Source organism: Bufo gargarizans, chromosome 7 (genome assembly GCF_014858855.1).
Source record: "Bufo gargarizans isolate SCDJY-AF-19 chromosome 7, ASM1485885v1, whole genome shotgun sequence".
NCBI classification, from domain to species: domain Eukaryota; kingdom Metazoa; phylum Chordata; class Amphibia; order Anura; family Bufonidae; genus Bufo; species Bufo gargarizans.
Window position 1 is genome coordinate 2,586,327 of NC_058086.1, and position 24,504 is coordinate 2,610,830.

Here is a 24,504-nt window from a genome sequence, read left to right on the forward strand (position 1 = left end):
TTCAATTTATAAGGCAAGAAATCCCACTTATTAAACCTGACAGGGCACACCTGTAAAGTGAAAACCATTTCAGGTGACTACCTCTTGAAGCTCATCAAGAGAATGCCAAGAGTGTGCAAAGCAGTAATCAAAGCAAAAGGTGGCTACTTTGAAGAACCTAGAATATGACAATTTTTTTTAGTTGTTTCATACTTTTTTTATAAGTATATAATTCCACATGTGTTAATTCATAGTTTTGATGCCTTCAGTGTGAATCTACAATTTTCATTGTCATGAAAATAAAGAAAACTCTTTGAATGAGAAGGTGTGTCCAAACTTTTGGTCTGTACTGTACATTGCAAGTCTGGACGGATCCGTTTGCCTCCGCACGGCCAGGCGGACACACGAACGCTGCAAGTTCAGGTGTCCGCCTGCTGAGCGGAGCGGAGGACAGACGGAGCCATAGTGATGCATTCTGAGCGGATCCGCATCCACTCAGAATGCATTAGGGCTGGACGGATCCGTTCGGGGCCGCTTGTGAGAGCCTTTAAACGGAACTCACAAGCGGAGCCCCGAACGCAAATGTGAAAGTAGCCTCATAATGCACATTTGTGAGAATAGTATATAAAAATTACACAAGATGACAATGTAGATGCTCTTAACAGGTTGTAGCGGTGTAAAAGAGCTTCGTAACACAACTCTGGGGTGTTACAAAGTCAGGGCCCGGACTGGCCCCCACCACACCCTCGCCACTCCCAATCAGCAAGGATGGCATAAAAAGCCAGTGTGACAAAATATTGTTGCGTGGGAGTAAAAAAAAAAAGTTGCAACAAAGGGGTTTCCGACTATTTTTAACACCAAAACCTGGCGTAAATTTTTTTCATAAATGACCCCCAATGATTTGCAAGGCTAGCTTAGCTGAATGCAATGATACCTCTCACTTAGTGATCCGCTGCTTTAATCAGGAGACAATGTACTTTTAATCCATATGCAAATGAGCAGTTAACTGTTTACAAGCCTGAACTCTACGTCTAAGTGCAGAACCTTGGTATCAACCTAGGATCATCTTGCGAAGGAGTGGTCATGTCATATAACATACAGGAACACATGAAAGAAAGTATATGACTGCAATACTGCAGGAATACACTACACAAAATGGCCCAGGTTTGCTAATCTGTCTAAAAAAAGTGGCGCAATTTGGCGCATCTAGGGTTTTGAAGTGGGGCTTAACAGAAAGTGAGTGGAACTTCACAAGAGGCGGTGGGGTCTAAAATGGGCCATTTTGCGCCAAACTTTCAGTGCAATTCTGGTGTAAAAATTGGTCTAAAAGTAAGAGTCAGTGAAAAGTGTCTATTCCTCACCGGATTTATCATCCAGCCTGAGCCATTGTGATAAATCTGGTGCAGGCCTAGACTGCCTATCTAAGCTTGCTCCATCTTCAGGATGAGTAAATCTGGGCCGATGTGTTTGCTGTTTGTTACTATTGAGGCACATAGGGGAGAATTTAGGGTACTAGTTTTCCTTCAGTCTGCTTTGGTGTATTTTGTATCAAATTTATCTTTAAACCTAACACTTTTATCCAGAAATGCTACACCAGTTTTCTGCACCACTCCCCTGCTGAGGTGGCTTTGGGACTTTTTTTTGTGAATTTTTAAGAAGCCCCAGTCATAAATCTGGAGTGAAACTTATTAACATAGACAAGCATACCAACTTTTCCACGTACATTTGAAAACTGGAATGAGTGGTGTAAAAATGCGAAAATTCAAAAAAAATTGTGTATTGCTTTACACAATGGCCCAGGTTTACTAATGTGTCTGTACCTAGGATCTGCTTAAAAAGTGGGGCAATTTGGAGCAACTAGGGTTTCTCCACTTTTTTTCCACTCCATAAAAAGGGGTGGGGCTTTGTTTTAAGGGGCAGGGCTTCATTGGAAAGGAGGCATGGCCTAAGATGCACCGTTTTGTGCCACACTTCTGGTGTAAGATTTTATAACAAGGTAAGCCAACTGATAGTTAGTATAGAAGTGTAATAGGTTTTGTGGCACTCTGTGTTCTGTTGGGTACTGTAAGTAGGATTCCCAGCCCAATAGTATACAATAAAAGGGCTATCCAAGACTAATACAGACCAGAGTGACCAACCTGCGGTGGTGATCATACCAACCTGGGCACGGCTGCTGGGTTCGGTCTATGTTGCTCCTGGGCTGGCTCTTTCTTTCCTACACTGCTGAAATCAACATATGTGGATGGGGGGACATGTGATTGGCTGCAGCAGTGACCTGCTCCCCTTATGTCACAACAACTTCAGTACTTTAGTACTCCAGGATCTTGCAAATCCATGATAAGTTCATGGTGCTTTTTTTCAAGGCAAAACAGCATAAATGACATTTCTCAAGCACTACAAATAAGTAAACAACAAAGAGTTAACATGTGTACCTTTATAGTCTCATAAGTCAGATATGAATTTGTATCTAATACAAAAGCGGAACTGAGACAACATATCCTGAATATAGTTATGTAGGCAAAGACCTCATTGTGCTGGCTTGAAACGTTGTGTGGGGTGAATAAACTAGTGCACTATTTCACTTTACTTTAGAGTGCTGCCTCTATTTTCATGTATTTAGTAGTGTAGGCCAGTATATCACCAGTGGCAATTGGTACATATGTAGTACTTTATGTACCGCCATTGATACAACCTCATTATATTTCACAGGGATTTACTATCTTCTTTTTATATTAGATTTATAGATTTACTTTTTATTATGAAACTTCTAATTTTGAAACCTCGCATTCACCTATCCTTTGCTTGTCCAGTGTGGAGGTCTGTTAGTATATCTTTGTATATACTATTCTTTATACTGAATTTTGCATTGTCCATAAGCCTCTTCTGGCATTATATCAGAAAAAAATACTGGCCTCTATAACTATATTCAATATATGTTGTCCCTTTTTCTATTAGATACATATTTATATCTGACTTATGAGACTGTAAAGATACATATGTTAACTCTTTGTACTTTACTTATTTGTAGTGTTTGAGAAAGGTCATTTCGTGACCAAAGTGTCGCACTCGCTGTTTTGTCTTGAAAATAAGCACAATAAATATATCATGGATTTGCAAGCTTCTGGAGTACTGAAGTTTATCCTAATGGGGAGTTGGTTTAGAGTCAGCAAAAAGTGTCTATCCCTGCGTCACATATAGGGTACGGCTACATCGTGACAGTTCATGTACTGACATTGTGCGACTGTGTACTGACAGTCGCAAAAAACTTGAAGTTGGATTTTTTTTTGCAACTGTCACTCCGCAGCTGTTACTCAACATGTTTCCCTGTAGCCGTACCCATACCCTTTTGTGTCACGCGACATATGCCATGTAGCCATACCCTTATTATCCAGCCTGTGGCACTGTATTAAATCAGGTCTAGACAGCCTGTCAAAGTTTAAGCCATTTACAGAGTTTGTAAATTTGCCCCAGTGTTCTTTTTTCTTGGAGATTTTCTTGGAGTGTTTTATGACATTTTTTACATGTGTATTTACATTTTTTTTTTTTGTGTGTGTAATTTTATACAAACATTTTTGAAGTTCTATTAAGGATAAAACAGTACATGTGAATATACGCTGGTACATGCATATTTGCATGTAGTAGTAGATTTTCAGCAAATTTGCAGTGGAAAAAGTCAGCTACTTGTGGACTTACACTTTGCATCTTCTGAAATACTATTTGTATCACTTTGACAAATACATTCTGTCTTCAGCTTGGCTCATCCATTATTGAAGTGCTGGCATTATCAAAATCTCCTTCTTAAGGTTTTCTTATTTATCCAAGAAGATATATCAGGAAAATATTGAATAATTATCTGTATCAGAAAGGGACTAAATATTGAATTCTTATTTATAACTGCTTTTTTGGGACTATAAGGGATAACATTTACAAAATATTGATTTCTTTTCTCTAACAGAAAGTGGACCCTGAGGTGGATCTGTTTTTACAGGAGCTCCGGCAGAGGGTAAAGATTGGTGTGGTGGGTGGATCCGATTATTCAAAGATTGCAGAGCAGCTTGGAGATGGAGATGAGGGTAATGCAAACATTATAGCTAAAAAACAGACAATTGTTGCATCCCTGACCAATAGTATCTCACATTTTTGCAAATATATTATTATATATTTTCACTGAAAATAGGACACTTTGATACAATGGAAAGTAGTCAGTGTACAGCTTGTATAACAATGTAAATTTGGTGTGCCCTTAAAATAACTCAACACACAGCTATTAATGTTTAAACTGCTGGCAACAAAAGTGAGTACACCCCTCAGTGAAAATGCCCAAATTGTGCCCAAAGTGTCAATATTTTGTGTGGCCACCATTAGTTTCCAGCACTGCCTTAACTCTCTTGGGCATGGAGTTCACTAGAGCTTCACAGGTGGCTACTGGAATCCTCTTCCACTTCTCCATGACAACATCACGGAGCTGGTGGATGGTAGAGACCTTGCGCTCTTCCACCTTCTCTTTGAGGATGCCCAACAGATGCTCAGTAGGGTTTAGGTCTGGAGACATGCTTGGCCAGTCCAGCACCTTTACTCTCAGATTCTTTAGCAAAAGCAGTGGTCATCTTGGAGGTGTGTTTTGGTTTGTTATCATGTTGGAATACTACTCTGCGGCCCAGGTTCTGAAGGGAGGGGATTATGCTCTGCTTCAGTATGTCACAGTACATATTGGCATTCATGGTTCCCTCAATACAAATAAATGTATCTTGTTCTCATCAGACCACAGGACATGGTTCCAGTAATCTATGTACGTAGTCTTCTTGTCTTCAGCAAACTGTTTGCGGGCTTTCTTGTGCATCATCTTTAGAAGGGGCGTGCCCTGACGAACCGAAGATAAAACCTGGGTCGGGCGCTAGATGGGAGACCGGTCTAAAAACTTGATATGTTTGTATCTTTCATGTATCTTTAGAAAATCTACTGCGGTGCTTCTCTATCCCTTGCTCCTCTATCTAACAACTTACAGGCGTGACGGGTGGAAGTATAATTTGATGCGCTGGTTACGACTGATTGGTTGCATTGTGGAGTATCGACATCTTCTGGAGTTGTCGGACTTGCATTTGTTGGGAATAGCACGGTTTCTATTTTACTTTGGAAATTGAAACTTGGTGTGAACAGGACTCACCACACCCGAAACCTGCAGCACTCACAGTAGGATTGACAATTTGGAATATGCTGTTTTTTAATTCTTTTTTCCAGATGCTCAGAGAGTTCTTTTCTATGAGATGCCATGCTGAACTTCCAGTGACCAGTATGAGAGTGTGAGAGCGATAACACCAAATTTAACATACCTGCTTCTCATTCACACCTAAGACCTTGTAACACTAATAAGTCACATGACACTGGGGAGGGAAAATAGCTAATTGGGCACAATTTGGCCATTTTCACTTAGGGGTGTACTCACTTTTGTTGCCAGCAGTTTAGACATTAGCGGCTGTGTGTTGAGTTATTTTGAGGGCACACCATTTATACAAGCTGTACACTGACTACTTTACATTGTATCAAAGTGTCATATCTTCAGTGTTGTCCCATGAAAAGATATAATAAAATATTTTCCAAAATGTGAGAGTTGGACTCACTTTTGTGAGATACTGTATGTTTCCGAATTTCACCAATTAAGGGTACTTTCACACTAGCGTTAAAGTTTTCCGGTATTGAGTTCCGCCCTAGGGGCTCAATACCGGAAAAAAAAAAGATCATTTTTATCCTAATGCATTCTGAATAGAGAGCGTTTAGTATGCATCAGGATGTCTTCAGTTTAGTCACTCTTACGGTATTAGTCACTCTTACGGTATTTTCTCAGTCGCATGTTGCGGCATTTTCTCAGTCCAAAATTCCGGAATACTTGCCAGAATTTCTGAATCCGGCATTATTTTCCATTTAAATGCATTAGTGCATCCGGCACCAAGTGTTCCGGAAAAACGTTTTTCCGGATGACACCGGAGAGACTGATTCAGTATTGCAATGCATTTGTGAGACGGATCCGCATCTGGATCAGTCTACAAATGCTATCCGTTTGCATACGGATTTCCGGATCCGGCAGGCAGTGCCGGAGACAGAATTGCCTGCCGGAATCCAAAAACGCAAGTGTGAAAGTACCCTAAGGCTAGTTTCTGACGAGTGTATTCATTCCCGGAAGACACTCTCTGTGTGTGAAAGGTATTTCCCGGCTTGAACGCTGCTCCTGTGAAGTGAACTCATTACATTATAAAATAATATAGGATGTTGTGAATTTCAGTCTCACAGCTGATCTACTGAACTGTAGTCACCATATTATGTAGTAACAGTTTAGTGGATCAGCCGTGAGACTGGAATTCACAACATCATAAGTCATTATAATGTTAAAAGTTCACTACAGAGGAGCAGTGTTCATGCTGGGAAATAACTCTGAGTCTGACACAAGGAGCATGCAGTATTTCCTGAAATGAACATGCTTGTCTGAAACTAGCCTAAAGCTGGCCATACAGATTAGATGTGTATTGGCTGAACCTAATGACTTTCGCGGGTACAGCTGACCATCTATTGCCATCTATTGTGTATTGGCCTCCCGACTGTTCCCACTATGGCTCATGTCAGGGGAGATTAGGATTGGATATCTGCCTGAGTTTTTGTTAGTTGGGAGATATCTTCTCTGACAGTGGCTCTCCCCCTCTCCCATTCACTACATATACATGTTTGGGCAAGCCAAGCTATCTCATGTATGGCCAGCGTTATACTTTGGTCCAAAAGTGTTCTACAGTCATTATCCATGCTAATGGTCGTGACTACTTACATACAGTCACATAGCATGCTTTGTTGAAGGTATTTCTGCTGCACTTGAATAATCATTAATCTGAATTGGGTTTGCAGAATTCCATCTACAAATGCACAACCGCCCAGAAACAACCCCATTCAAATGTAAGATTGCCCATGTATGACCATGTATTGCCCATTCAGATGTAAGATTGCCCATGTATGACCATACACTTAGTGTGTATAACTTACCATGTACAGAAATAAGGGGTGTATAATAAAGAGGAAAATACATAACTGGAGTATCGCTTAGGCTACTTTCACACTAGCGTTCATAGGTCCGTTCGTGAGCTCCGTTTGAAGGAGCTCACGAGCGGACCCGAACGCCTCCGTCCAGCCCTGATGCAGTCTGAATGGAGCGGATCCGCTCAGACTGCATCAGTCTGGCGGCGTTCAGCCTCCGCTCGCCTCCGCACGGACAGGCGGACAGCTGAACGCTGCTTGCAGCGTTCAGCTGTCCGCCTGGCCGTGCGGAGGCGAGCGGATCCGTTCAGACTTACAATGTAAGTCAATGGGAACGGATCTGCTTGAAGATGTCACCATATGGTTCAATCTTCAAGCGGATCCGTCCCCCATTGACTTTACATTGAAAGTCTGAACGGATCCGCTCAGGCTACTTTCACACTTAGAATTTTTTCTAAGTTATTAATGCAGACGGATCCGTACTGAACGGAGCCTCCGTCTGCATTAATATGATCGGATCCGTTCAGAACGGATCCGATCGAACGCTAGTGTGAAAGTAGCCTAAAAGGGAGCATGTCACCAAGTTTGTGCCATCCTATGGATGGGTCCGCATCCAATCCGTAAAAATATGCAGATCGGATGTGGACCAAAAATAAGGTCTTGTGAATGGGGCCTTAGTCTGCTTAGTAGTGGGGATGCAGAGAATTAGTGAGGTAGAGGAGTTGTGGTGCAGAGAACTGCAGCTTAGTTCTGTACAGCCTGTAGATAGATGGTCAGAGTGCTGCAACCTCGAATGGGGTGTCGAGAGTTGGACCCCCACCAACCTGATATAGATAGCCTATCCACAGGAAAAGCAATCAATATCCTGATCCGGATAAAACCACTTCGACACTATGTCTTACATATCTTCCACTGATTCTGAGTTACAAACTGTCCAAAGCTTCATTTACAAGTCTGATATTTCCCATTATCCCTTGTTGTCTCCAAGTTTATTCTGATGATTTGAATTCCGTGTCACCTTTACACCAGTAATCAGCTAAGCTAGAAGTGTCTGTCAACAAGCTTACTGCCTATCTCCAGTAACTATCAGCAGAATTATGAATGTAGCTCTGGAGTTTAGCACAGTCTGTAATGCCGACTGGCGCAAGATAATTCAAGTATTTGCAATGTTACTTGAACCATTATCTATATATAAACTATGAATGATGTTCAAAATAATCCTAGATACAGTAAAGGATTCAAACACCATGCATTGTCCATGTATACACAAGGTTTCTAACGAACTCACGCATCATTACTGATTATTTGCATCTTGTGTCTCCCCATGTAGTAATTCATAAATTTGATTACGTATTTGCTGAGAATGGGACTGTTCAATACAAAGATGGCCAGCTCCTATCGAGACAGGTAAGATTATAACATAAATTATTTTAAGTATTACTGGCATTATCCAGAATGGTGAAATTTACATATGTGTCTGCATACAATTTATCTGAGTCCCTCCACATCTCCATCCAGATCATCTCATGTAGGTGTGAGAAGTCTGAATGTATTATCTATATTACAATTTTTTTTTTACGTCGGAATCTTAGTTTTCTTTTTATAAATTCTTTATTTAGGTTTTCCATTATGTTATACAGTAACCAAAAATATAATGTATATGTTGTCAACAACAGTTTAAATTCCTGGGAGCTTTGAAATGTGATCCAGTGTCACCATGTTCTATAGAATTTAGTATCTGTACCTCTCAAAGATGCTGTCATCGACCTCTTGTATATAGATACAGGGATCTCGCTATGATGGAGCAGAAAGAATGCAGGTGTCTTAGAAAGAGCATAACAGGTAAATTTAGACATGATGCGCCATACCTCACTCCAAAAGTCGGCTAGCACCAGACACTCCCAAAAAACAAACCTTCTAGTTCTCCTGCAGCGCCAACATAGTGGGGAAACTGTAGGGAAAAGGGAATGCAGCTTGGAAGGTACTCTGTACCATCTGGAGAGGACCTTAAACCCTGTTTCCTGGATATTGCTGGCTATGGAGGTCCTATGTGTAAATGTGTACATACATTCTTTCTGTTCCAGTGAAAAGCTAAAACCCTGGTCTCTTTTCCAATTGAGTTTGTAGGAAGGAGTAGGTTGGTTAGATGGTGAGATGAGTAGGCCATATAGTTGAGACAGTGCATGTCTAATTATCCCCCTCGCCTCACAGATTTGTTTAAAATCAGTTCTGTCTCTTTTGTACGTAGCGACTGGAGGTAGCAATGCGAAAAAGTGTTGTAGTTGTTGGGATAGCCAACTCGACAGACCTAATGGGTCTGAGGTGTCAGTGAGTGACTGCGAAAGGGGCCAGGAGTTGGATGTAATAAAGTGATGTGCTCTACACCTATTGGCCTTCATCAGCCTCCGGAATGAACCTTGCTCTAACCCCAGAGGGAACATGGAGTTACCCAAATCGGGAACATCGGTGAGGGAGACGGAGAAATGTCTGGTAGTTCAAGGATAGATGAAACTGACAGAAGTGTCAGTCCTATGGTGGGGTGAGTGCGTGCCGCCAATGGTATTTGGTATCTCAACCAGGGGGTTGTGGCCAGCGGAGTAGGTAAAAAGGATTGCTCTACTGTTATCCATTATATAGTCAACTGATGACGACACTAGTCTACTACTCTAAGTAGGTGTGTGGCTCGGTGATAGGAAATTAAATCCGGCAAACTTATACCTCCATAAAGTTTGGGTCGGAATAGAACTAAACGGCTATTTGTGGGGTTTTCCCTGCCCTAATAAAGCGTGTAAGGATGGATAATAAAGTATGAAAAAATAATCTGGGAATATGTATGGGCTTAGTTTGTAAGAAATATAATTTTCTGGGGAGGATATTCATTTTGAAAATGGAGATCCGTCCAAACCAGGTGAAGATACCTTTGTTCCAGCGGTCTAAGTCCGTTTTTATTGCCTGTATAAGAGGGGAGGGGGGTAGTTTGCTGAGTATAGGTCGGATAGGTTTGGGGTTAATTGTATACTTAAGTATTTAAGTGAGGATCTGGTCCATTTAAATGGAAAGTTATCCGCCATCTCCATGGATAGTCTCGGTGGAAGCATAATGTTTAGTGCTTCCGATTTTTGGAAGTTTATCTTAAAATTAGATAAATTTGAATGGTATTTAAGTTATTTCAAAAGATTTGGTAGTGATATGCGGGGACTAGTAAGAAAGAAAAGGAGGTCATCTGCGTATGCGGCTACTTTATGCTGGATTCCCTGAATCTGTATCCCAGTTATGCCAGATTAGCTCTTATGTGACCTAGTAGTGGTTCTATACAAAGAATAAATATCAAGGGGGATAGGGAGAACCCTTGTCTGGTACCATTTATCATCGAGAAAGGCACTGAAAACTGGCCATTCACCTTGACTGATGATGTGGGGTTCAACTATAAGTTGTGAATGCGGGCCATCATTGCCTTCCCCAACCCTATATGCCCCAGTGTTTCAAACATGAAGGCCCAGTCAACCCTGTCAAACGCTTTGTTGGCATCGATAGAAAGAAAAAACATGGGAATTTTAGATGTAATCACATGGTATATCATATTTATAGCCTTAGTAGTGTTGTCTTGGGCTTCCCTCAAGGGCATGAAACCAGTCTGATCAAGTGTATGAGTTGTTGCATGTGTAGAATGAAGCGGGTAGCTAGAATCTTGGAGAATAGTTTTAAATCCACATTTATGAGGGTCGGTAGCTTTGACATTGAGATGGGTCCTTTCCTTCCTTGGGAATGACTGTGATGTTGGCCCGGAGTGTATCGGGAGGTGAGGTGCGAGTTGAGGTGAAAGAGTTAAATGCAGTCAGAAACTGTGAAGACAGAATGTTGATGAAGGTTTTATAATATGTTAAGGGCAGGCCATCCGTGCCGGGGGCTTTGCCCGTTTGGGAATCCTTGATGACTAAGGTTAATTCAGCTGCAGATAGGGGAGATTCTAGAGCAGTGATTGCTTCCGCCGATAGGTGGCCTAAGCCCGAATATGACAGATATGTACAAATAGATTGGACATGGGCTGCAGAGTTCTGAGCCGTGAGGGATTGTAAGTTATATAAAAAGTGATAGTACGATCTAAAGGCTTCAGCTATATTTTGGGGGCAAGGTTACTCGTTGACCAGACCTATCCGCAAGAAATGGTACATAGGAGTGTATCCTAGTCTTACGCAACGCCCTCACTAGGGTCCTTCTGGGTTTGTTCCCGTGCTCATAATAGTGTCTGCAGCATTTAACTAAGGTTGCTTTCGCCTTAGACATACATAAAGATCGGACCTACTCCCTTAATTGTGTCAATTCAGCTCCCAGGTGTTTGTTCAGTGTTGATTTGTATAGTTGTTCTAGATTGTGTATTCTGGATATGAGGCCAGTTAACACTGCCGCCCGTTCTTTTTTGATTTGGGTTCCCAGTTTAATGAATGTGCCTCTGATATAACATTTATGTGCCTGCCAGAACAACACATAATGAAACAGCACTCTACAAACCAAATAAAGTACAAAGGTATATTGTATTGCAAATGCTATGCTAATAAATTAGAGATGCTTAGGAAATACATTTTGTACAAAATTATTTGAGCCTGTCTGCTGCACGCCAAGTTGATCTCTGTAAGACGGGTCCTAACACTAAACTCACCTGTTGGGTGCCATAACAGCGACCATGAAATTCAGGAAGTGTAGGTCCCACATACATGCTGGGCCCCTTTTGTTTTATATCTTTATGATGCCAAAATGGCCTCCAATGAATCCATGTCACCACCAGATCTTTGAGAAGTTCTGATAGACGTTCTTCAGTACCTCCTGCATGATCTTCTTTTGTTTTGCTTTCGTTTTGACATCTCTCCTCCCTCTCCCAGCTGTCATCTATTAGCAGTGATTGCCTCCCTATATATCTCCTCCCCATACTGCCTCACCTTGCGGTTTATATTACATCCTGGATTGTGTTCTCTGCTAGAAGTTGCTACAGCTGGGTTTTCAGATAAGTCTATGTCTGTATTTGTTGTTTTCCTGTTGGCTTGGTTCTAGGTGACCCTGACTCCCCCCGTATTAAGTGCAGGGAGCTGGTGGTCGTGTCCCCTCACTATTATAGGGTTTGCAGGTGTCATTCAGTCTAGGTACGTGGACATGCAACCTTCTATCACTGAGATATATGTATGGGCTGAGAAGACAGGGAGAGCTTCAGGGCTTTAATAGGGGTCACCCTTTTGTTCCTTAGTTTTGGATCAAGCCAGTCGGATCCTTATTTGTAACTTCTTGTTTTCTGTTACACCATCTGTGACATTATAAACCGCCAAAACCGTCTTAAAGCATGGATCCAGTTTTAGCCTTTACGGACCTGCAGGGTCTTTCACTGGAGGTCGCAGAGCTCCGTAAAACTGTATATCAGTTTCAGGTGACCGGTTCTGCTTGTGTTCATGGAGTTTGTTCTGAGCCTAAGATCTCGATACCCTTTCTGGGGGTAGTGAGAATTTTGTTTGTTTTAGAGAGGCTTGCAAACTCCATTTTCACCTACTTCCCCATTCCTCTGGTGATGAGGAGCAGAGGGTGGGGATCATCATCTCACTGCTAAGGGATAACGCTCAGTCTTGGGCCTTTTCGCTGCCGGTGGGGCACGGCCCCTCCGATCAGTGGATTAATTTTTTGTAGCCCTGGGTCAGATATATGATGATACAGATCGTATTGCTCTGGCTGAATCTAATCTGCGTCTTTTATGCCAGGGTAAACAGTCCGCAGAGATATACTGTTCAAAATTTCGGAGATGGGCAGCTATACTGGTTGGAATGATGCTGCACTCCGAAGTCAATTTTGCCATGGTCTTTCAGAGGTATTGAAAGATGCATTTGCCTTTCATGAGAGACCTACCTCCTTCGAGTCCGCCGTGTCTCGGGCCGTTCATAGACAGGCGTCTTAGAGAGAGAGGAGAGATCACTCCTTTCTGTCATACTCAGTCCAAGGACAGTGCGGCGGTCTCATTCAGTGCACAGGGGTCTCGGTCTCTCTCAATCCCCTCTGAGCAGGAGCCGATGCAGCTGGGTTTGCTTGCCTCTGACAATAGAAGATTCAGCTCTCAGAGGAGGGTTTGTGTCTGTTGAGGAGGTATAAATCATTTGGCAAATGTTTGTCCCTCTAGGAGATTCAGGCAGTTTTTTGAGAGTAATAAAGAAACAAAAAGAAAAAAATCCTCTAAAAACGTTCCATCTGTTACTATTGGCAAGGTTGATGCGGAAATTCAAGGTTTTCCGTTTGCTTGTAGTTCCCGTTTTGTCCTACCTGCCAGGGTGGCGCTAAAGAGCAAGAACATTTTTTGTGAGATTTTTGTAGATAGTGGAGCAGCTGTCATTTTTATCGATAATCAATTTGCTATAACACATGGTTTCCAGGTATGCACTTTGGGAAAGGATATACCTGTTTTTGCTATTGATTCCACTCCACTTTCTCAGAAATCGTTAAAGGGCATAGTTCACAATATCCGTTTGATTGTGAGTAATACTCATGTTGAGGATGTGTCATGGTTCGTCCTAAGCGGGTTGCCTACTCCTCTAGTGTTGGGGCTACCCTGGCTCACTAAACAACCCCACCATTGATTGGCAAGCGAGGCAAATAAATGGTTGGAGTGACTTTTGCAGAGAGAATTGCCTCACAACATCTGTTTCAGAGGTTTCTAAGACTGTACCATTTTTTCTCTCTGAATTTTCGGATGTGTTTTCTGAGAGTGGTGTTCAGGAGTTTCCCCCTCACAGGGAGTACGATTGCCCTATTAATCTCATCCCAGGCGCCAAGCTACCTAAATCTCGTTTATATAATCTCTCCCAACCTGAAAGGGTCGCTATGCGTGCTTATATCTCTGAAAGCCTGAGAAAGGGACACATACTACCCTCAAAGTCACCTGTTGCCGCAGTTTTTTTCTTTGTTGAAAAAAAAGATGGTTCTTTAAGACCATGTCTGGATTTCAGAGAGCTGAACAGTATCACAATTCATGACCTAGGGGTGGGCGATATAGGCGATATGCGATATGAATTTGGGCCACGATATGGATTTTTGCCATATCGCCTATATCGCCGGACCGCGATATGATCGCGCGCACCATTTTCTCCTGAGCCGGCCGTCACAGCGGAGGGAGGAGGGGGGAGGAGGAGGGAGTCTCTCCCTCCCCACTGTGCGCGGCTGCCGCTGAAGACCAACGAGGCCAGAGTAGGAGGAGGAGGGGAGGGACTGTGGCCACTGCGCTACCAATGAATGTGCCGGCCATATCCCACAGGGTCCCCCTCCCCCCCCCCCATCATTGGTGGCAGTTTGCAGTTCCGATCGGAGCCCCAGCAGTGTAATGCTGGGGCTCCGATCGGTTACCATGGCAGCCAGGAGTCACGCTACTGAAGTCCTGGCTGCCATGGTATGTTAGTGAGCAGAGAGCAGCGCATTATACTCACGTGCGCTGTGGCCGCCGGTCGCTCCTTCTTCTGTCTGTGCGGCGGATTGCTAATGCTTACAGCATTAGCAATGCGCCGCACAGACCTATGAGAAGAAGGAGCGACCGGCGGCCACAGCGCACGTGAGTATAATGCGCTGCTCTCTGCTCACTAACATACCATGGCAGCCAGGACTTCAGTAGCTTGACTCCTGGCTGCCATGGTAACCGATCGGAGCCCCAGCATTACACTGCTGGGGCTCCGATCGGAACTGCCAACTGCCACCAATGATGGGGGGGAGGAGGGGGACCCTGTGGCCACTGCCACCAATGATTAAAACTGGGGAGGGAGGGAGGGGGGGTTTGCGTTACCAGAGGGGACATATCAGAGGCTGGGGGAGAAGATCAGAGGCTGGGGAAGGGGGGAAGATCAGAGGCTGGGGGAGAAGATCAGAGGCTGGGGAAGGGGGACAGATCAGAGGCTGGGGAGAAGATCAGAGGCTGGGGAAGGGGGGCAGATCAGAGGCTGGGGAGAAGATCAGAGGCTGGGGAAGGGGGGCAGATCAGAGGCTGGGGGGGCAGATCAGAGGCTGGGGGGCAGATCAGAGGCTGGGGGGGCAGATCAGAGGCTGGGGGGCAGATCAGAGGCTGGGGGGGCAGATCAGAGGCTGGGGGGGGCAGATCAGAGGCTGGGGGGGCAGATAAGAGGCTGGGGGAGCACATGAGAGGCTGGCGCCATGGTCAGCTCCCTGCTGTTGTGTGCACTATGCACAGGGCAGCAGGGAGAGTGCAAAGTCCTGTTCACCCTAATAGAGCTCTATTAGGGTGAATATGACAAGGGTTCTAGCCCTTAAGGAGGCCAATAGTTAATAAATAAAAAGTAAAAAAAATAAAAAATAAAATTTAAACACCCCCCCCCCAATATAGAAAACAATATATCGCAATATATATCGCATATCGCACATGCTTAAAATTATATTGCAATATAGATTTTAGGCCATATCGCCTACCCCTATCATGACCCTTATCCGCTTCCTCTGATCCCAGACCTGTTTAACCAGATTGTTGGGGCTAAAGTTTTTTCCAAGTTGGATTTAAGAGGGGCATACAACCTGGTCAGGGTAAGAGAAGGAGACGAATGGAAGACGGCCTTCAATACCCCTGAGGGCCATTTTGAGAATTTGGTTATGCCTTTTGGTTTGATAAATGCTCCAGCCGTCTTTAAGCATTTTGTGAACAGCATTTTTTATCATTTAATGGGGAAATTTGTACTAGTGTATCTAGATGACATTTTGTACGCTAAACTGGAAAAACGTGTGTTTGCGGTTCCAGAAATTCAATTTCTGGGGTTTCTTCTCTCCTCTTCTGGTTTTCACATGGACCCTGAGAAGGTCCGCGCTGTGCGTGAGTGGGAGCTTCCTGAGAATCAGAAGGCGCTGATGCGTTTTTGGGGTTTTGCCAATTATTACAGGAAGTTTATTATGAATTATTCCTCTGTTGTTAAACCACTCACTAATATGACTAGAAAGGGGGTAGATTTTTTCCTCCTGGTCGGTAGAGGCGCGTAAGGCCTTTTCTAGTATCAAGGAGAGTTTTGCTTCCGCTCCCATCTTGGTACAACCTGATATCTCTCTGCCCTTCATAGTTGAGGTGGACGCTTCTGAGGTGGGTGTGGGTGCGGTCTTGTCTCAGGGTCCCTCTCCTGCCGACCGTGTGCCTTTTTCTCGAAGAAACTCTCCTCCGCAGAGAGAAATTACGATGTGGGAGATAGGGAATTGTTGGCCATCAAGTTAGCTTTTGAGGAATGGTGCCATTGGCTAGAGGGAGCCAGACACCCTATTACAGTGTTTACCGACCATAAGAATCTGGCCTACTTGGAGTCAGCAAAGCGTCTGAACCCGAGACAGGCCAGATGGTCTTTGTTCTTTTCAAGGTTTAATTTTGTTGTCACGTTCCGCCCTGGGGTTAAGAATGTGAAGGCGGGTGCTCTGTTACGTTGTTTTCCGGGAGGGGCTTACCCTTTTGTTCCTTAGTTTTGGATCAAGCCAGTCGGATCCTTATTTGTAACTTCTTGTTTTCTGCTACACCATCCGTGACAGTAATACACCATATCACTGCAATATGGCATGTTTGTGCATAACACTCTGACCTAACCTTTTTTTACTCAGGCCATCCAAAATCACCTTGGAGAGGAACTGCTACAAGATCTCATTAATTTCTGTCTCATCTACATTGCTATGCTCAAGCTGCCCAAGAAACGGTAATTAAGAACAACCATTGTACAAAGCAAGCGTTAGGTCTGCATAGATTGTCAGCTCTTGTGATCATAGTCCTCACTCCTCTTGTTTGAAATGCTAAGTAGTTTGTTACCCTGTCTGATTTTGTTTTGTCCACATTCTCTCTGAATTGTAAAGCGCTGCAGAGTATGTTGGTGCTATATAAATACAGATGTGTTATATTCTACCATTATGCTTGTCGATCTGCAGGGGAACATTCATTGAATTTCGCAATGGAATGCTGAATATTTCTCCCATTGGCCGTAGCTGCAGTAAGGAGGAGAGGATTGAATTCTCTGAAGTGGATAAAGTAGGTGATGAATCTAAATAATAGGATTTTTAACAGAAATATTCAATAGATAAATGTTAAGGATCTGCCTAGGTTAACCTCTGCTGTTGATTCTATATCACAAGGAGTCATTATTGTCATCCATTATAGTACACTCAGGGCCGTCTTTACCAAGGGGCAAAAGGGGCAGCTGCCCTGGGCCCAGTTGCTCCTGGGGGGCCCAAGGCAGCTGCCTCTTGAGCCCTGCTAGCTACTGCCCCGGGTGTCAGGCTGTCGGCTACACAGGCATCATGATCATACTGTGTTAATGATCTTAATTCTAGGACCTTAATGAGTTTTGCTCTAGGACCTTAATGACATCATTACCATGTGACCAGTAACCTAGCAATTACTGGTCACATGGCTATGAGGTCATCACAGGTCCTACTGAGTATTGCAGAAGTTAACTGTGGAGCTTTTTTTGTGTAAAGATTACATCAGAAAAAGGTGACAGGGGCTGTTATGTTAATATACTGTAAACTACTGTATAGTGGGGTGCTGTATACTGTGTGGTGGGCTGTATATTGTGTGGTGGGCTATATATTGTGTAATGGGCTGTATATTGTGTGGTGGGCTGTATACTGTGGGGGGGGGGGGGTGGCCTGTATACTGTGTGGGGGCCTGTATACTGTGTGGTGGGCTATATACTGTGGGGGGCCTGTATAGTGTGTGGGGGCCTGTATAGTGGGGGGGAGTGCTATACTGTTGTACTGTATAGTGTGGGGGGCTGTATCGTGTATAGTTTGGGGTGCTGTATACAGTGACCTGTTGTATACCGTGAGGTGCTGTATACTGTGGGCTGCTATACTGCTCTACTATATACTGTGGGGTACTGTATAGTGTGGGGTGCTAAACTGTATACTGTGTGGTGCTGTATACTATAGGGTGCTATACTGCATACTGTGGGGTGCTGGGGTGCACTGTAACACTAGGGTGAGCCGAGCCCTGGTCTCCTTCCTGCAGAGCGGTGCCCACTTCCAGCCCAGAGCACTGATCCTGAGCCGCTGGAGTCTTCAGAACTGGAAGTATTTACAGTCATTCACTGGACTCTACTAGATGTGTGGATTTTTTTGTGTGTGTTGTGGTGGAGGGCGTGATTGCCTGCTAAGGTGTGGGAAGGCGGGATCCAGGGGGCCCAAGTAAATTTTTGCCCAGGGTCCAATCAATATTAAAGACGGCCCTGAGTACACTAATTTAGGGTACCTTTCGTATGCTTATTAGTATGCTTATACCTGAAGCAATATGAAATTTATATTTCTGGATCAAATCTGGCATTTTACATTTTGTTATAAATATCTTATCACATGGCATTTTTATCCTTTGCTGCCAGGATTTTTCAGAACCTGGTAATTACACTGGGTACATAGACATGGTGTCTTCTATTACATTTTTATGCTGAATAGAGTGCATATTTAAAGAGGACCTTTCACTAGTTTAAAAACTAAAAACTAACTATATCAGTGGGCAGAGCGGCGCCCAGGGGTCCCCCTGCACTTACTAGTATGTCTGGGTGCCGCTCCGTTCGCCCAGTATAGGCTTACTAGTAAGTGCAGGGGGACCCCTGGGCGCCGCTCTGCCCACTGATATAGTTAGTTTTTAGTTTTTAAACTAGTGAAAGGTCCTCTTTAAAGAGGTATTCCCATCTCAGAATTGATGCCATACTTCCAGGATATACCATCACTTTGTCATCAGAGGGGGTCTAATTTGTAAACCAGTGCTGCTGGCCCCGTTATTATCAGGATTGGTGCAGAGTCTAAGAAGTTACTCCCCTGCCAATCACAAATTGATAGCATATCCTTTCACTTTATGAGATAAGAATACCCCTTTAATTGAGTATATGCACTTTAGTAGAAGATTATAGAACTACAAGCAGGTTTAACCTGTCGTTGGGCAAGGCAACCAACATGGTCTCTGATCACTGACTCATTGTTTGCAGAAAGAAAAAATCCGGGAGAAGTTTGTGGCTGCTCTACAGAGAGAATTTGCAGGGAAAGGCTTACGATTTACCAAAGGTGATGTAAATGTTTTATTAATTTTGCAACACAGCACATTCACTTCTATTTTGTCTCTCCTTTCTATTGTAATTGTATTTTACCTGTTAACTAATGGTAGTTATTTTATTATATATTTACAACCGTTACCAAACATTGTACATGGATTAATGGGGTGGCTAGGAACCTTTGCCGTAATTGGGAAACGCTCTGTAGGAACTCTAGCTGTTCTTGATTTACATGGATAGCCAGTCACCTGAATATCCTCCATGCAATTTTACACTTTCTGCCGCTTCCTCTGGCAAAGAGCTGTTTGGTAGGACCAAGGGTGATCAGCTGCATTTTGAAAGGGCTTGTCTCTGGTTAGACAATCCCACTAAATAATGTGCACCTTTATTTACACCCATATATTTGCGCCCATATATTTACACCCATATATTTACACACATATATTTACACACATATATGCACAGAATGAAAAAGCAAAGCGTACATAAGATGTGTCTAATCCATACACTTTACTGGTACAGTATTATGTTGTGGTTTTTCTGCTTGAGAATCAGCATGGAAAAAACGTGCGTAATCCGCAACATGTGCAGGTGAGGTAGCCATAGTGTTTATTATCACTAAAGACCTGCAGAGCCTCAGAGGCTATGTCAAATGATATAACTGAACTGAAATTATATTCTTTTTTCAGATTAGAACTTCAGCCTATTAGTTCTATAATTCAGATTATTTTAATAATCTTTTCTGTTAATCATCTTTCTTCCCCATTCTTTAAAAAAAAAACTTCTGCCCTTTCTCTTTAAATGGTACCAACTCTGACATTAAGGCCTCATTCACATGACCATATCTGTTTTGTGGTCCGCAAATCACAGACCTGCAAAACACAGATACAGTCTGTGTGCATTCCACAATTTCCTGTTCTGCACATCCCCTACTATGTTAAAAATGCCTATTCTAGTATGCAAAACTGACAAAAAATATCACATGTTCTGCTGTTTTGTTGGAGGGTTGAACAGAACTATGGATGTGTTGTCCACATTTTTTGCGGCACCATTAAAATGGATGAGTCTGCATCAGATTTTCAAAAAATGCGGATCGAATATGGACCAAAAATACTGTTATGTGCATAGGGACTAAAGATGGGTTTACTCATAGGCTTTTGGTGTTTTTTTTTTTTTTTTTTGGCACCATTTTGTTTTGCGTTTTGTGCACACAAATTTTTGCTGTGTTTTTTTTTTTTTTCAAAAGAGCAGGAGGCTGGTATTTTGATAACTTCTCCATGGAGGAAAAAGTACCATTAAAAACCGTTAGTGGTCAAACAGATTGGCTCAGATTTACTAATCCTGTTGATGACATAAACTTGACAGGCTGTCTAGACCTGCACCAGATGAATTGCAGGGCTCAGGCTAGATGATACATCTGGATATACACTTTTGGTTGGCTTAGTTTGTGATCGAATTTTAAGCTGGAATTGTCTAGCAATTTTGGCACAAAGAAGCGTATCTTAGGCCTCACCCCTTTCCCACAAAGCTCTGTCCCTTCCCAAATAGTTCCGTGCCTTTTCAACCAAGTCGGAGAACAGAGTAGAAACCCTAGTTGCTCAAAATTGGCTCCAATTTCTTATTTCCTTAATCTCTTCTTTTTTTTCTTTGTTCGCTTTCTTTGTCTTATTTTCTTTTTCATATTTCCTTAATGTCGCGGTTCTACGTTGGCAGCATCCGGGCAGGTGCCGTAGGACTTGTTATAATAAAAAAAAAAATTCAGTTTAACCTAATTAGTGGCTGCGACCACTCTACATTGTTTTGTAACATGTGTCTCGTATTCTGTGTGGCTGCGTCCACACTGTAATTGTTTTCACTTCATTTGCCTCTTTGACAATAAAAAATATTATTGATGGAAAAATTGGCTCCAATTTGTGCCACTTTTTAGGCGCATACACATTATTTAATCTGGGCCATTGTTTTCAATAAATGGCCATGAAAAAATACTGCAAAAAATGCAGGTGGCAAAATAAAAACATGCAATAAAAAAACACCAGGAAAAATTTACTTTGTCTAGGTACCCTTAGGGTACATTGACACAACAGTGGAAAGTTGCTGTGTGAGCGGTGCAGAAGGATTTGCCCACCCAAAAGTGCCCTCAGTAGATATTATGCCCCCCAAAGTGCCCCCAGTACTAATAATGTCCCTACCCCCGGTAGTGCCGACAAATAAAATAAAAAACTCACCTCACCACAGGCAAACATAGGAACACTTGCTCTGCACTTGAGGCAATGGGAACTGAAGCTCTCAGCGTGATCATTTGAATTCTTGGTACTGAAAGTCCAATGTGGAACAAGAGCCCACGCATACCTGAGGTGAGGTGAGTATTTTTTTGTCATAGTGTGTTTGTTTTTTAACAGCCAGGTGCTGTGGGATCTGTCTGCTCATCAGCCAAAAACAGGACGTTGAAAAACTGCCAAAGGAAAGGCCCCATAGACTTCAATGGTTCTGAAAATGTCATGTGACGGCTGTTAAAAAACTAAATAAAATGCTGCCAGATGGTCATGTAAATGTACCCTTATCATCACAAGGCATTTCACCATGATGTTAGGCTTTGTGCTTATGATGCGCTAACTAAACCTCACTAATGTTAATTATCATCTAAACTTCCCCCTCTCTTCAACATGGCCGAACTTATATATTAATCTCCTATTTTCCTAGGTGGGATGATCAGCTTTGATATTTTTCCAGAAGGCTGGGACAAACGTTATTGTCTGGACATTCTGGAGGAGGAACGGTTTCTAAGAATTCACTTCTTTGGCAACGAGACTTCACCGGTGACGTTAAATTCCTTTTTATTTTGTTTGGGAAAAGGCAAACTTCACAAATAGCAGTGTCATAAACACACACGTTACCTTAAAGGGGTTGTCCCATTAAGACAACTTATCCCCTATCCACAGAAAAGAAGATGAGTGTTGGATCGGCAGTGGTTTAGTACTGGGGCCCCCACTATCATGAGAACAGGGGCCTGTGCTCCTGTTTGAATTGATCAGCAGACACATATTTGTGTTTACTGTTCATTTAATACAATGGGAACTGCTAAAGATAGCCAATTAAAGGTGCACAGCTATCTCCTTCAGCCCCATAGAGCTGAATGGAGGAGCAGCACACAAGGAAAAAGCGGGTCCTTCGTTCTCATGATTGGCCAATACCTCATTGGTCAGATGCCCCCTGATTAGACATTTATCCCCTATCCTGTGGATAAGGAATACTTTGTAAAACCCCTTTAAAGAGTAACTATTGTTTACATAAATCTATTGTATAAGAGAAGATAAAAAATGTTATATTTTATTAATCTCCATTTACCAGGCTCCTCTCCTCCTGTCCCTCAAATTTACCTCCTCTTGAACTGATCACTCCCTCACAATTGACTGATAATTTCCCTAACGCCTCCATACCGGCACTCTGTCCCTAGGAGTAAGTCCTGCGTTGGGCATCCAGGGCTGTACCTACCTATCAAGGTAAAAGAGGAGAGAATATTTAAAAGAAGAAAAACTGCTACAAGAGGACATAGTTTTAAATTAGAGGGGCAAAGGTTTAAAAGTAATATCAGGAAGTATTACTTTACTGAGAGAGTAGTGGATGCATGGAATAGCCTTCCTGCATAAGTGGTAGCTGCAAATACAGTGGAGGAGTTTAAACATGCATGGGATAGGCATAAGGCCATCCTTCATATAAGATAGGGCCATTGGCTATCCATAGTATTCAGTATATTGGGCAGACTAGATGGGCCAAATGGATCTTATCTGCCAACGCATTCTATGTTTCTATGTTTCTACCTCTGTGTAGAGGGGATCGACGCCTAGCGCGTAGTGTAGGAGGAATCCTATGTGGGCAGGAGGATTCCTGTGATGCGCCACACTGCCCCTCCCCGGCGCACTTCCGGCTTTGGCTGACGTCATGCAGGTCAGCCGGCCAGATGGGGCTTGGCAAGGAGGAAGTGCAGCGTATGCTCAGAGCTGGCGTGGGGGCAGAGCCAATAGGAGCAGGGCACTGAGTTCAAATTTGGCTCTGCTTTCCCTGGGAAGAAATGCTGTGGCAAGGATCCAGACCTTCTGATCCCTGCAAAGATGTCCTCCACTAATGCTGACGCCCCACGCAGACCTGCTGATCCATGCAAGGCCAATGATCACCACCTGGGTGCTGGTGTGGGTCTAGTTCTAATATAATCTATATATTCTCATATTCATATTCTGCAAAATCCTCTGATGGTGAACCAACAAAAAAGAAATGTGTGATGTGCAGAAAGGGTCTCCCCCATTCTAGTAAAAAAAGTTATGTCCACTTTTCTCTAGTGACTCTGATTCCTCAGATGACGGCACCGGCCATCCTTTATGTTCCCCGGAGGATACAGATTTTCTTTTAAAAACTATTCAGGCAACTATGAAATTAAAAGACACAAAAGAAACCTTATCTATCCCTGACCAAATGTTTCAGGGTTTGGGTGAAAAGAGAAGACAGGTATTTCCTATTCAAGATAATATATCTAGTGAATGGAAAGACCCAGAGAAAAGACCTGTTATTTCAAAAGCCTTCAAATGAAAATATCTGTTTGTAGATTCCAATTGTGAAACATGGGAAAGAACCCCCAGGATTAGATTGATGCCCTGATAGCTAAAATTTCCAAAAATCCTCTAAAATTTTAGAGTCTTCTTAAACAATCTTGGGAGACAGGATCGGCTATGTTCAGACCAGCTATCGCAGCCACCTGCTAGGTCCCTTTCTGTCTTGATCAAACAGATGGAAAGTCACTTAGCAGCTGGTACCCCCCCCCCCCCCCCCCCTCCCGGGGAGAAAATTATATCCTCTCCCCTGGTTTTGAAGCAGATCTGGTGAGACTCTCAGCCAGGTCTACAGCTCTATCGAACGTCACCCATAGGGCCATATGGATCCTGGTCAGGGGATGCAGGCTCAAAGAGTCGCCTTTATGCTGCTCCCTTTGAGGGGGATAGATTATTTGAATCCGCATTAGACAATATTTTGGATAAAGCCTCAGACAGAAAAAAGGGGTTTCCTTCTGAATCTCGTTTTTTCCAACAAAGAAAGAATCTTCGTTCCTAAAACAGGTTTAAACTGACAAAAAAAAAAAAAAGGAGGAGCCTTCAGGTAAATGGCAATCTTCGAGAGGCTGGAGTAGGGGTTTCTTATTCAATCCAGACTCCTCTTCCAAGAAGTCCCAGTGATGCCAGAAGTCTAGCAGGGGGCAGGCTTTCAATGTTCAGCCAAGCTTAGGATTCTATAGGAGCCTCCCCCTGGGTCCTAAAACAAATAAGATCTGGTCAAAAAATAGAATTCTGTTCCTTGCCACCCGCAAGATTCCTTATAAACAAGTTTTTTTCAGATCCTCTCAAACAAGAGGCCCTAGAGTCAACGGGTCGTTTCAGAAGTTTCGATAGCCCAGCGGGGTCAGGCGGTCTACTGTCCCCTATTTCTTAGGAAAGTT

The 24,504-nt window shown here is 43.1% G+C and overlaps 1 protein-coding gene across 1 annotated transcript in view; it reads left to right on the top strand.

The window, feature by feature from the left end:
• PMM1 (phosphomannomutase 1) overlaps positions 1-24,504 on the top strand; it is a 54,641-nt gene that overhangs the window by 20,055 nt on the left and 10,082 nt on the right. The window contains exons 2-7 of the mRNA XM_044302066.1: positions 3,935-4,052; positions 8,324-8,400; positions 16,588-16,679; positions 16,906-17,005; positions 18,960-19,035; positions 21,723-21,838. Of these exons, the coding sequence (XP_044158001.1) occupies positions 3,935-4,052; positions 8,324-8,400; positions 16,588-16,679; positions 16,906-17,005; positions 18,960-19,035; positions 21,723-21,838 (579 nt within the window). The remainder of the gene's footprint in view (positions 1-3,934; positions 4,053-8,323; positions 8,401-16,587; positions 16,680-16,905; positions 17,006-18,959; positions 19,036-21,722; positions 21,839-24,504) is intronic.